General features: G+C 40.5%; 1 protein-coding gene across 3 annotated transcripts in view; it reads right to left on the reverse strand.

Moving 5' to 3' along the window:
• Window positions 1-343: 343 nt before the first annotated feature.
• Window positions 344-14,704, reverse strand: part of pgs1 (phosphatidylglycerophosphate synthase 1) — a 51,153-nt gene continuing 36,792 nt past the window's right edge. Inside the window, exons 7-12 of one of the 3 annotated variants that reach the window (XR_003273212.1) lie at window positions 11,085-11,284; window positions 9,512-9,803; window positions 8,193-8,341; window positions 7,974-8,094; window positions 914-1,090; window positions 344-740 (exon numbers count right to left, since the gene is read on the reverse strand). Coding sequence is in view for 2 of the 3 variants with exons in the window: in XM_026178326.1 (XP_026034111.1) it covers window positions 7,975-8,094; window positions 8,193-8,341; window positions 9,512-9,803; window positions 11,085-11,284 (761 nt within the window). In the remaining variant the exon portion in view is untranslated. Of the gene's footprint in view, window positions 1,091-7,973; window positions 8,095-8,192; window positions 8,342-8,361; window positions 8,694-9,511; window positions 9,804-11,084; window positions 11,285-14,704 lie in introns of those variants that run through there. The other 2 variants (XM_026178326.1, XM_026178327.1) reach the window with 2 other exon arrangements.

Consider the following 14,704-nt stretch of genomic DNA (forward strand, 5'->3'; position numbering starts at 1 on the left):
CCCTGGTGGCCATTAGAAAGAATGCATTTCCGCATTGGCCTCACTGAAGCTGTCTGTCAAGGTCAGTCATTCCCAAAATAATTTGACTTTAAAGTCAAATAGATTTCTATTTTCTATTCAGTTTTTCTTTTAGAATCACAAAGGATGCTTTGGTTTTGTTTTTTGTTATTTAGACTAAAATTTTAAAATCTTTACATTTAAAAAGAAACAACTAATGAAACGAGGCTGAATTGTTAATTTAATGAAGTGATGAATAGGATTCAACAAATAAAACAAAAGATTAAAAAAAAAAGACTGAAAACACACAAAGAATAAGGAACACAACAAAAGCAAACAGAGCAGCTTCAGAAAACATTTTCTTTTATATCTAACATGTAAAAAACCAGCAGGAGTGGTCGTCGAGCAGAAAAACCAAAACAAAGAGCTAATAGACACCAAACCTCAGGAAACCTTTCACGTCAGCTTTGTTTCATCTCTCGTTTAAAGCTTTTCCACACGAATCGCTGAACTCGAGCTCAATCAGAAAAATCAAACGCTTGAGGACACTTTAAAAACTCCCCACACATTCACTCTTTAATTTACAACAATAACACAGACTGTACAGTCAACTTTACTGCAGGCAGAGCTGTAAACACAGCGTCAAACGCTCATCGAGGTGTCGTCACCAAACAACCTTCATCTGATCAGAGACGTTCACACATGAAGTGCCTGCTTTTTTCCTCCATGCATGCAACACATACCTGTGGACGTGTACGTATGTTAACAGAAGTACGTTTTTTTTTTGTTTTTTTTTATGCTTGTAGTTAATAACACTACAAAACCAGAGTCCCACAGTGCTATGACGTCACGTGTTAATACATAAAGAGTGTAACGGTGTGAAGGTGGATCCAGAGCTTTAACAAACAGGATTTACCTCCCGAGTCCGCCACATACATGTGCTGCTGTGTGTGTGCATGTGTTTCAGTCACTTCCTATGACACACAGAGGACGCCGGCTCCCAGCGTGCTGAAGGTCATCCAGAGTGTGCTTCTTCCACAGGAGCTGGCCGACCTCCACCTTCAATTCATGTCCAGAATGGACTGTCTGCCACCTGCGGAAAAAAAAAAAAAAAAAAGCTCAATCTGCTGATTCCCGAGTGATTTTTAGTTGTGGTTTGTGGTTATCATAAAGGACATGATGTGAAGGCTGAGAGTCTGGCAGCACTGCCGAGGTCTTCCTCATTATCACCATTTTTGTTTGTTTTCTAAATGATTTCTGTCCTTGAAGACAACCTGAAGGTTTTTCTAAAATCTAAAAGACTCTTATTAAGCTGGAATAAAACATTAGAAAATATGGAGCATTAATAACACCTGCTAGCTGGTATCAATACATGTTAACAGCAGTATTAACACAGGCTAAATGAGCCTGTGTTAATTTATTCCTTACGGTTTAAGCCCAGTTTTCTACACCAGCATTTCTTTATCGTGTAGAAAACCCGAGACACACTGGTTAAATTGCGCTTCTTTATCTTATATTAAGATATCTCAGAGATTAAATGTGTAGTTAAACTTGTTCACAGTGACAGAAACTGGAGTCCAGCCCACATAAGCTCAGAGTGGGCTGTTTGTGGCCTGTGATGTAAAATTAGTTTGACATCCCCGCGATGAAATGCTTTATCACAGGGACGTCAAACTTTTACTCTGAATGCTCCGTTTCTGGTTTGAAACACACTTTTTTCAGTTTCTGTCTTTCATGCAGGTAGTGAGGATTTGTAAACAAGTTGGCATCTTGAAAGCAAACTAGGGGCAACCTGCCAGCATGCAAAGCAACCACAAGCAGGTTTTTGGTGCAGCATCCTCTGCACTTGATTTCACCCAGCAACTACTCACATGCAAACAAAGTGCATGTTTCCAGGGGACTGCTGACTGGTCTTTAGCAGTGATCTACTGTTAGACATTTTTTTATATTGACTGTTTTATATGTTTAAGCACTTTGACCTACAACAGCAGCATTACTGTACTAAAATGATAATTATTATTATTAATATATCTGTTTGACTGCATGAGCACTGAGCAACCAAATGGCTCACAGGTACATTACTTATCTATATCATATGGTATTATGTGATCACGCTGCATGGCAACCAACTATCAAAGGGCTAATATGACCCATTTTTAGCATTTCAGAACCTATATTACCTTTAAAAAAATGACATTGTTTTAATTCCATGAAAATAAAAACCTGATCCGCAGAAAGAGCAGAGCCTCCACTTTTATCCATCTTAAACTCACCTTTGTTTTAATATTTACATCATTTCCAACAAAACAACAAGACTTTTGCCATTTTCAGCATTTTAGTAACAGGAATATGAGGTTTGGTTACATAACCTCACATTTATAAACTGTTATAATAAATTAGATTAATATATTTGATTTGCATTCATCAGCTGCTTAAAAAAAACAAACATGTTTTTTGCTTTTCCTTTAAGGCACAAAGAGACCTGTTGCTTCTACTTTTATGTCTGATAATTACGGTGAAATTAATTCACATATGCATCTTCTCAGTGCTTACATGAGTCGGTTAATTACCATCACAAAGCACAAACTTTGGAGCCCTTGTGCAGCGTTACATTTTATATGTTCAGGGTGGAAGCTTTGCTGTGTCCTTTCCTGGACTCTTCCATAGACTTTTCCATATAATTTTGTCAGTGCAATTTCAAATGTTAAATTTAATAGAATCTGATCACTATACATTTATATGTTGTTGGGTTTTTTTTAATCTTAAGTTGGTGTGATTACATGAATTTAAGACGATTACCTGGCAGAAGTTCAGGTTCAAACTGATTTTGATGGTTTACATTTCCTTAGCTTTAAAGTTCATATTTCTGGTTGTTTTTGTGTCATATTTCTCTAACTAAATAAAATTAACTTGGAAAATGTCTTGTAGTGTCTTGGCTGTAAAAAGGTCTGGGACTACTTTATATAAAAAAGGTCACGGTGGGGCAAGTTCACTGCATTGGGGAAATCTCAGTTTCACCACTAGAGGGCAGAGGAGACCTTCTCAATCCGCCACGCTGGGTTAGAGTGGGTGATGCTGTGTGGACATCAGCTGCGTTTTAACCCCATGTGGTTTGGAGAGGCTCCAGCTTGTTGTCACCAATTTCCAACAATAGACAGCCTGCGCTGCTGATAAGAACTTTTTAACCGGCACAGCCATTGTTGGAGGGCTGCGTTTTGTTTTTTCCTCTGTCAGGAAAAAAAGGAGGCGATAAGCAGTACAAGTACACAGATCAAAATGCCAGATGGATACAAAACAGGAGCGAGCGCGAACAAACTGATCTAAACAGGTTATTTATTGTCTGCCTGAAATTCAAAGAAAAAAGTTTTAAAAAATTAAATAAAAAACCCAGAATGTATTTTTAAAGAAAACATTTAAAAAAAACAAAAACAGCACTTTTATATTTCAAATAAGTAAATATGATGAATCTGGTTTCCTGGACCTGAAGGTGAATGTGTAGCTGGGGTCACTGAGGCTGCTTTGCTTCAGGAACAGAGCCGTGTGATCCCATTAAGGAACAAAGGCTCTGACAGAGGAGCTTCACGTATGCCAGCAGCCCGTATGCTCAGCACGTGCTTCACCTTTAATAATAATGATATAGAGCACTCGTGCGTAAATGTATTTCTCAAATGCAAACATAGAATAAATCATCACAGCCTTCCTGTTGACTGAAGTCGCATATCATGGCCTGATGAGGTAGTGAAACAGCTTTCAACAAATGCCTGACAGCACACAGCTTTCATCACATGCAGAGTCGCCCTGAGCTTCCTGAGCTCAGGGACCTACACGTCGTAGGTGCACGCAAGGACAGGACGCGGTCTTTAACCCGTCGGCGGCCTAATCTGTGAAAACTAAGTGTTTTCAGCTGTGTGAACAGATCTGATCCTTCTTCGTGCAACTTGTTGAGAAAAGGAAGAGTGTGGAAAACAGCTTGCCTGATTCTCCTGAATCTGGAGGAGTAAATAGTGAACATGTTGGAGACTATTTTCAGCAGCAGTTTAATAAACATTTGTAGCTGTGATGATTTCTAACAAAGAAGTTGTACACTTGTTATCACGAAGACTGCAGTGGGGTTGTGTAGAGTGTCTTCCAAACGCCTGGCTTTCTGCTTTTATTTCAGTCACATGTTAATTCTGTAATAATTACAGATACACGATCACAAGGTCAAACATTACCAGACTTCCAGATCCAGCTCCCCCCAGCTATGCTTTCAAACTGTGAAACAAAGGTTTGACAGAAGGTGGGCCTGCTGGAATATTTCACATATTTATTCCCTTCACGTAGGGTTAGTTAACCTATTAACCCTGTTACACACTTTTTTCCTCAACATCATCGGTGGGATTTGTTTTTGTTTTGTTTTTTTCCAGAAAAATCTGATGTATGTAAAACAATACACAAACTGATATTTAAGCTTTTTTATTTTGTTTACTTACTATTAATTTAACATCCCAGTTTTTAAAAATGAGAAATTAATTTAAAAATTTACAGGATTAAAAACATGCAAGGCGGTGTATTTTCATGGCTCTTATGTTTAACAGATTTTTCATTTATTCATTTCTATTTTAATATTTTTACATAATGGTCACTCTGCAATGCCATCTATTGTTTTTAATACTTAAATGTTTTTAATACTGGTTGTTTGAGGTCTAAATGCAGCATTACTGCACTTAAATAATAATTATTACTAATATCTTACTAGAAAGCATGAATCTCTGATGACAGCCTTAGCACACAGTTACCTATCTTAGGCTCCTGAAGGTTCTTATCTATATCAAATATTATTGTGTAATCACGTTGCCAGGCAACACCTGTCGAATGGCTAATACTATATGAGCCATTTTTAGCATTTATGAACCTATATGACCCTACAAAACCATTAAATCGTTGCAATTTCACAACAATAAAACCTGATTTAGATCCAGAAAAAGAAAACTGTGATATAAATGATGGCGTTGCCTGCCAACTACCTTTCGAAACCACTGCAATGGCACTGACCCGTACCAGCTTGCATAAATGTATAGATTAAATGATTAATCTCAAATTTAAACACCTAAAAAAAAGCAACTACGTTAAATTTGACTCCATTATTTCACTTTCAGGGTCTGCTGTGTATATTTTAATCAGGAATCCTGTAATTTTGTGGTTTAAGTGCTTTACTTTTTCTCTTTTTTTTGCAACTACAGAAGAATGAGATTCACGGGACACAGGCTAAACACAAAACTACTAATATCAGGATCCATTCATTGCTTACTTTTACTGATAAATAAAAGTAAAGAGCACGGCCAGCCTCACAGTTTGAATACTTCTTAAAAAAAAAAAAAAAAAGGTATGTCAGATTTTTGCTGACGCTCAATCAGAACTCATTCTTAAGATGTTTATTTTGTTTTAAAGGAAGTTTCTTCAAGGCGGCATTCACAGTGTTGGGCCTTCACAGGAAAAGAGGCCTGAATAGCTCGAGGCTGATGTTTGAAACAGCTGACATATAGCAGATGTCAAATCTGCAAAAAGTGTGAGTTTTAATGTGCGTGTGAGAGCTTTTTCTTTCTTGAAGTGGCTCAGACTTATTCACAGAGATTAGGATCAAATCGCACAGCTGTTTGCATTTTTAGCTCACAGACACCAGTGAGTCTTTTCTCTTATCTAAATATGATGTAAGAGTTGAGGCCAACTTTGAGCCTGGAGTCATTGATGAGTCTCGCAGACCTGAGCGTGCGTCACAGAGTCGGTAACTCGAGGACATACAACTTTTTTTTCTATTTTTTCCCTCTCCACTGTTTCTCCAACAATAGGCCTGAATACACTCTTACACACATCATTGTTTGAGAATGAAAGATGACCTATTTTAGTCCATTTCCCTCTGGCAGCACATCAATCAGCATTTTTTTTTTTTCACAACTCTATTCAGGTAGTGATAAGACACCACCCATTTACCGTCAGTATCCAGTCTGCAACACTTCCTGTTCTCAGAAACCACCACCAAAAGAGAAAAGAAAAAAATGCTGACCGTCTTTCCATCAATCTTTAGCTGCAATCTTGACAGGCTTCCCTCCTGGCTGATCTTCAGTTTATGATGCGACCACAACTTTAACCGTCCCCCTGAATGTTTCTGCTAAGCAGAAGCAGCCTGTTCACTCAGGGTTTTTTTGAGCTGCTGAACCTTAAGAGAGTTCACCTCTCGCCAAGTCCTGACAGGATTCACGGTTACCCAGACCTCAGTATCAAATCATCACCATAACACCACGATGACTCACTCAGCGGTGAATCAGCCGACACGCTGTCCCTGCTCTCACTTTGGTGATTTGGGCTGCTGGGAAGGCGAGGACGGGACCTGCGATTTGGGACTCACCGCAATGACTGCAGGCATTTCGAAGAAGCCGCAGCCTGTTTTACTCTGTGTGTGTGTGTCTGTAAATAATGTTTTGGCCTATATTTTGTCTACTCTTTATTTGCAGACAAACTAAATAAAAATACTGGAGATGGTGTAGAAAGTAAATCAGCTACGAGGAAATATTCTGTTGTCTTTAATAACCTGATGATACTGATGTTGAATTTTTGCATATGTTCCAAAAGTTGGTATATTTTAGTACTTAACCGTCATTTTTCCAGGCAAACAAAGTCATCCTTTCCGCTTCCCCATTCCTCAAATGCAAACACCTCCTCTGTTCTGTTAGAAAAGACGGTGAGCTAAATATCTTTGAGTTTGTCACATAAAACAAACAATTACTGTGGGCAAAAAAAGTAAAAACGTTTTAGGAAACTAGATGCATCGCCCAAAAAAAATCATCATATTTAATGCTTGCATTTGCCAGTGTGCAAATGTATTATAACTGACGCCATATGGATTATGTAAGACTTTAGTCTGCGCGCAGAAAAATATATGAGGCTCAAAATGAGCTTTGGTAATCGTTGTTATTGCAGATGACAGCATGAAGTCAAACCCGAGGTGCGCTGCTAGTTAACGAGGCACACAGATCTAATAACCTCTGTTAACTCATCAAAACAACAACAAAAAAAGCAGTTAGCCAACCAGACAGGGTGTAAGCATGACCGTTTAGATAACACTCAACTCGTTTTGCCTGAGGACTTTCTTTTTTTCAAAATGAAAGTTTGCAATACGGAGGTTTTTTTTCCAGCGAGTCTTCAAGAAGAATGCGTTTGAAGTCGTTCAGGAACAGGAAGTTACATTAGAGCCCATCTCAGCTGCTGCAGCTTTCCTCTGCAGGCTCAGTGAGAGGTCTCAGGCCTGACATTACAGGTCTGTGGTCAGGGATCAGGAAGCAACCTGTGACATTAACCTGTGACAGGGTTAATTTGTCACGCAGGCCAGAAGTGGAGCATCACGCATCAAGTGATCTGCTTGAAGCTCTAACATTTACAGAGGTTTATTTCCAAGTCTTCAACATCATCTTCCTTCCTTCCTTCGGAGCCAACTTCCTCTATAAATGCTGAATTTAAGTCCAGTATTCTCTCTCTTTTAGCTCCATTTTTGGCCTCCACCAGCAAAAAACAGCAAACAAGTTTATAGAGAGTAGTGAGAAACCCCAAAGTAATTAGCCGTATGACTCTAATACAGCAGATTTTTGTGACATATTACAAAAACCTTTTGGAGAGGCCTAAAAATAGTCAATCCTAAAAGAGTGTTGTGGAGCACAATAGCCCCTTTTCTTACTTTCTTTTGGCCCACAAAGGGCTTCAAGGACAGCAACATGTGTTTTCATGAGTACTCTCCTTGATATTGACTAACACCCACAATAAATTTTTATTATTTATATTTTGCTCTACCCTGTTCTCTCACAGCCAAATTGGACTCTTTTTTTTTTGTCTCCCACAAAAATGAAAATAAGCTGCAATAAAGTGAAATCATCCTTATAATGAACTCAAAACTAAATTTTAATGAGTTTTCATGTGTAGTGAGTTGTGCACGTGTGTGGCTGCACCTCAGAAAAAGTTCTTGATGAGTGGCGTGACCAGTTTCACCCACAGTTTAACGTGGCGGTCGGGCCGCTCGAACGTAGAGGTGGACACTTCAGCGGAGCGCCGGTACAACATCTCCTGCTCCTGGGAGTTTAAAACGCAGGTGTTCGTTCAGTTACGCAGACTTACACATTCATTCATCATCATGTCTGGCTGTGGTTTGTGGAAAATAAAGAGCCGACCTCCTGCAGCTGGCTCTGCAGCTCCTCATTCTCCGTTACTATGGCAATCTGGGCCTCCAGGTCACGGTGAACCGAGCGGTAACCGAAATTAGGGGAGCCAATTAGAGTGAGGCAAGGCCGATCCTGCCCCTGGAGGTAATACCACAGACCTGTGAGAGAGGAGAAAAGGAGTGAGCCAGCGAGGAGGTAATGCTTCAGAGAGCCGTTTCCAGCAGAGATTTCTGCCGGCCTAAACCACAACTAAAAGGAAGCACATGCAGAAATCCCCAGAGCAGATCCAAAACCCTAAAATATGAGAGAGAGTGAGTGTGCATCCTCGTCCCGAGGCTACAACACAGTGACTGTACAAGTCCTCGTCTCTCACGCTACATACCGCTGCGACCACAAGAAGAACAGCAGAGGAGGCAGAACAGCGAGAGTAATGTGTTTTATTATTTTCATTGAGACAAATACAGCTCATCTAGACGTCCAGTCCTGGCTCAACTCGCAAAATCTCATCAGATGTTGATCCGCGAGTATTTTTTTGCATGTGAGGGGGGAAAAGAAAAAAAATTGCAATCATAATGAACAGTTGTTTCCATTTGTCAAGGGATAAATACATTTATTTTGGACATATTAGTGGAAAATAAAAGGAGAAAAACAGGCTGAATGAAGTCCAAACTCTGGCATGTTCTCATAATGCAATCAAACATTTGAGATGCACTTGATCTGTCCTTTTATAACAATGAAAAAAAAGTGGAAGGATCTCTTCAGGATGTTAAGTTTGCTCCTTTTTCGGGACTAATAAAAGTGAGGCTAACCCTTCAACTGCAGTTCCTGTCCAATTTCAGCACCGGAATGAATCAGGTTTCATGGATTTAACAGATAAATAGGGCCTGCATTGATGTACAGCCCATCTAAAAACAAATAATAATAATGATTTGAAATTCTAATATTGCGTCACTCAAGCACTAATTAGCAGATGTGTGTGTGTGAATGGCTGGATCATCTAGTTACAGATTCCTGGGAACAGCTGAGTTTGGGGGAAGCTACATTACTGTCCACAAATCTCGATCCACCCTCATTTCTTGAAATGTTTCTTCCAAGGAGCCAGACTTTCTTGGGATTTTTAAAGTGCTCTTGAGCAACAGTTCTCCAGGCTCCTGAAAGCCTTTTGTTATCCCAGGAATTAAGTTAAGTCACTTAATACTGACTTATGAATCATTCAAACATAAAAAGGCAACCAAGAACAAACAATTTGGCAAAGAACCAATTAGGTTCTTTGGCTTAAGACGTTCGCACATTACTGTATAAAGTATATGTAGTTTAGTGTCGCTCACCTTTAGCGTGGAAGGTCCACTCTGGTCGGTGGTACTCATGCAGGTGTACCCTCTCCTGCTGGCCCCCCTGGCACACCTGTTTGTAAAACTGCCTGGCGATGTGAGTGTACGCTGCAGGGATTGCTCCAGCGATGCCCTTGGCCCCAAAGAACCCATTGACCTCGGGGGAGGCGGTGAGGATACGGTAACTGGCTCCAGCCTTGAGCACCAGCCGCATGTACGCCCGGGTCAGATTGAAGTAACCCGATGTGAGAAACACAGTAGACTCGGGTCCGGCATCGGTCAGCAGACGCTGGAGGGATGACGAGAGAAAGGAAGTGAAGAAAACCCCAATTTTCCTTTATTTTATTCAGCTGACTACATAGACAGTCTGTTAATGAGACGAAAACCTGGTTATCTTGTCATTTCCTTTCTTGTTTACTCTACAAACAATAATAATACAATAGTTAACTAACAGAGTCAATTCTTCAGGGAAGCCTTTCCACAAAGTTTAGGAGTTTAAGAGGTCTGACACTGACGTTGCCTCGCAGTCCCTGAAAGGTGTTCTGCCAGGGTGAGTTCAGGACTCTGGTGTGGAAGAAGTTGACTGGCCTGCACAAACTCACTGATCCATTTCTTTAATGAACCTTTGGTTGGTGCACTGGTGCGCAGTCATGTTGGAACAGGAAGGCGCCATCCAACTGTTCCCACAAAATCACAGCGCCACGTTGGAATTCACTGAGCTCCTGAGAGAGACCAACTCTTCATGAACGTTTGTAGAAGCAGCCTTCATGCCTACGTGCTTGACTTCATACACCTGTGGCCATGAAAGTGACTGGAACAGCTGAATTCAATGATTTGGATGGATGAGTGAATACTTCTGGCAATAAAGATATCACGACATGAGGAGTGGCTCGAGACTTTTGCACAGTAGTGCATATTTTATTTTATAACCTACCATAAAAACTTTGTACTGAAAATATGCAAACCGCTCATCCAAACAACCTCAAATTCAACACTGCACTTTCTCAGCTTTCCATCAATACACCCATTACGCCTGAAGTGTATCGGGCTGACAGACAATGATTTCTCTAATTATTCGTAGAATGAAATTCATTTTTATTGCTGGTAATGGATTCATAATGTCAGGAACCTGATAAGAGTTTCCTTATTGTTCAGCTCTGACTTAATTATTACTTAAATTTATTGATGGCTAAATTACAGTATATTGCGCTAGCAATCATTTTATTATATTTATTCCCAGAATATGTGACTATGAAACAAATAATTATCCTTGATTTATGGTTTAGTAGTCATGTATCATTTTATTAGTCATCTGCACAAAACATGTAATGAGTGAAGGGTTCATCCACGCTCACAATGGCCCTTTGGGTGGTGTCTAAATATAATCACCGTTTACAGAAACAAGCAATGAGTCAGGTAATTACAATGACAGAAATCTGCATTTATTTATTTTATTTCAGACCACGCGATAACCAAAAATGGCTTCAATTCCTGAAGAATTGAAACCGTAAAAGGCAAAAAGTTCATTTTAACTACAGATGTACAGATCAGATGCGGTGTTGAGGCTCACCTGTGTGACCTGCTCGTCCACTCTGATGCCAAGAGGTTTCATCTGCACCAGCGGGAACACCCAGGTGTCCTCCTCCACCTCGCTCATCCCCTCATCCTCAGAGTCCTCCGACTGGTTCAGAAGCCGCTGCCTAATATGGGCCGAGTTTACAACCTCCATAATCCGCTTCCTCGCCACTGCCGAGAAGTCTTGCCGGTTGCCTAGTTGCCATAGAGATACAGTAGGAGTGAGTGTGGAGCTAGAGGACTGCAAGTGGGAGACGGGTCAGCCTGATCTCTGGGTCACAGTGTTCTCGGTCATGTGGTCGTGGTACTCATGTTGTAGGGGAATAGAGTCAGTTATACAGTGACACTGTGATACAGCAACAACCTTTCTGAATGACAATTTTTCACGAATAACATTTAAAAAATGCTTAAGGTTGGATCAGGGATATCAAACTCACTTTACATCATGGGTCACATACAGCTTTGTCTTTAAGTGGGCCAGAAAGGTGAAAATCCCTTTTCTGTCAATGTAAAGTAGTTTAACTGCACATTTAATCCCTGCGAATCCTCAATGCAAGAAAAAGAAGTGCGATATCATGAGTATGTCTGTGTAGGTTCTCAGTTATCCAGGTCATGACAGTCTAAGAAGCTTAGAAAGAAAGCGAGTGGACTTTTTAAACGTTTCATGAAGATGTTTCACCTCATATCCGAGAAGCTTCTTTGTATTTAAGCCCGAGTGGGAGTTGTCCCACAGATGGATTAAAGAAAGGAGTAAAAGCCATCTATGTCCACTGTGAACGACCATCTTTGAACAGATGAGGTGGCTTACGACAACAACTCTCTGCCACATACTTTTAAGATCCCTTCCCAGGCGCCTCAACCCCCACTCACGTCAGGTGATCTCAATAGGTCACTTGATAGGGTGAAGCAAGGCCTCACAATGGTTTCAGCTGAAACCTCTGCTAATAACAGCCCACGCTTTTTGTCACACCTTGGCTCATGTCGTGAGGCACATGATTAATAGAGGGTCATAAAAACTCCCTTAAGGGACAACTCCCACTAGGGATTAAATACCTGGGATTCTCCCGCATTTGGTTTTAGAACTGAAGAAGCTTCTCAAAGGATAGGTGAAATGTCCAGTCACTTTCTTTCTAAGCTCCTTAAATTTCAGGAGTGCATCTCAGTTTTTCTGCACGATAAAGAAGTGCTGCTGTAATTAATGAAAGAAATCTGTCAGCACGACTCTTTAGGCTTAAATTGTAAATAATAAATATTTAAAATTAGAGAAAAGGTTCTGTCAGCTCATTGCCCAGACTGAATTATAAATTTAGAAACTTTTTGTTAACTCAGAGAAAATCCGCTATTTTATTTATTTATATATTTTACTGTGGACACTAGGGCTGTGTGATATGACCAAAATCTCATATCCCGATATAAGAATTCTATCGTCCGATAACGATATATATCATTATATTGAACAACCCTAGTGGACACAATCTAAAAAACACATCTGTTGTTTTTGCCAGGCCAATTCTGGCCCCTGGTTTAAATAAACAGTGCGGAAGGAGTTAAAAATGATGGCTATATTCATGCTAAGTATTCAAAATCGAGTGGGCAGAGCTTCCAGCTACGCCACATTATCAGCAATCCCAACCTCTTAAAATGGATTCACAGTCATGAACGGCACAAAACATTGGAGACATCACCCATCGGTTTGTGACGGTCTCTGTTTGCCAAGATTGGGGCCGAGCGTTGTTTTCCTGTAAAACCTTTCTGCAACCAAAATGATCGCCACCCAGTGATCATTTAAAAAAAAATTCAAATTTAAGTCACTTCACTTTTCGCACTCGAAAGTCCATCTTTTATACCATTTAGGTTTCCTGCATTAAATTTACAGCACAGGCATGGAGCTCCAAACCGACATCCACCTAAAAGAACATTTAAACTCGCCTACATCTTTCCAGCTCTCTGATATGAGACACTGAAATGGATTTCATTAAAACTGAGTTAAATCACAGCACTCATTTCAGTCTCTTGCCTACAGAGTCGTTAGCTTAACGCTGACACTTTTTTAATTTTGAGGGCTGCATTCCATTTTAGGACATCAGGGGAGGACTGAGATCGTGGCCAGTTCACAGAGCAAAATGACACAACGTGTCCAAACATTGAAGCTTTGCACTTCCTCTCTAAAAGCTTGCACTGCAACCATAACACTGCAAAACCTGAGCTTTTTTAATGATCCATTTTGACCATGTTCACATTGTTCTTACGGTTTTATACTATTTTTTTTTTAAATTGTACTATTTGTATGATCATTTTTATTATTTTACAGGGAGATTGTTTATATCAGAGAATTTGCATATTTAATTTAGTTTATACATTTATTTATTTATTTATGTATATATTTGGGAGGTACTCAGAGTAAAGGAGCCATTTAAGGAGGCTTGAGGATCTGACTGAGATGCCTCTTGGACAAGGTGTCCTAAGCATGTCCCCGGAAGGCCCCAGGGTAGACCTGGGACATATTGGAGAGGTTATGCCTGTCGGCTGGCCTGGGAACTCCTCTGAGTTCCCCTGGATGAGCTGGAGGAGGTCTCGAGGTCTTTGCTTAGGCTGCTACTCCCCTGAGGCAGATAGAAAAAGGATGGATGTATGGCTGCACCTCGCAGAAAAAGTTGCTAAAAGTCACAGGCACACAGCTGTCACTGAAGAAGAACCTGCTATTTAAAACCATTTATGGGCAGCCAATCAGAAGAGAGCTTGTTTCAGAAAGAGGATGAACTGAGGGGCAGCACTCAGTGTGAGTATTTTGAACTGTGAATCATGCAAAGTTACTCTAGTACAAGGATAAAATTATGGAGCAGGAAATTAATGTAATAGGCCCCCTTTTTGGAGTTCCTTATATCAACAACCACACTCGTGTGAACACATTAGCTGGAAAGCTCCTGCAGTCTGTTTGTGCCATTCCTCTGATAACACCAAATGCATGTTGCTCATCCTTGTGTTAGGACAGATGACCCTACAGGTGAGCAACCTGCATGACGTGAGCCTTTAAACAGTCTTTAAATCATCAGTTATCACCTTCTGCCTGCAGACAAACGCACTTTTTCTTTTAACGCCATTCTTACGATCAATAACAAATCTCATCAGTCATCTTCACAAATGTCTTTCACTAGAATTTCTCCAGTGTCTGTGTGTGTGCACGCGCACGTGCATGTTTGTGAATTAATTATGTGTGTGTATCAGTTCCCATTTCATATCTTCTTCCAGCAACACTGTGACATCACAACTCTATTCCTGGTGTTCGTTTCCATGGCGGTCCAGTCCTGCAGACATGATGTCATTCATCCCTCAAACGAACATCCTGGCAGCCTGCACTCCAGTTACGGACACACTGTACAAATATGTGTGCGTGTGCGTGTGGACAAAACCCTGACAGTTTCACATCCGGCTCCATGGCTAGCCAACCGCAAGAGCTCGCTCTACATCTTCCTCACTGTACTCTCACAGAGCTCTCCTCCCTGGCCTGCATCTGGCTTGTCTAAGCTTTCAAGCTCCATTAGCAAACTCCTGGAGTTGAAAACAGGCTGCAAGTGAGCATGGAGTGTCACATGCTGTCAAAACATGCTGAGGGTA

This window comes from Astatotilapia calliptera, chromosome 8 (assembly GCF_900246225.1).
Source record: "Astatotilapia calliptera chromosome 8, fAstCal1.2, whole genome shotgun sequence".
NCBI classification, from domain to species: Eukaryota; Metazoa; Chordata; class Actinopteri; order Cichliformes; family Cichlidae; genus Astatotilapia; species Astatotilapia calliptera.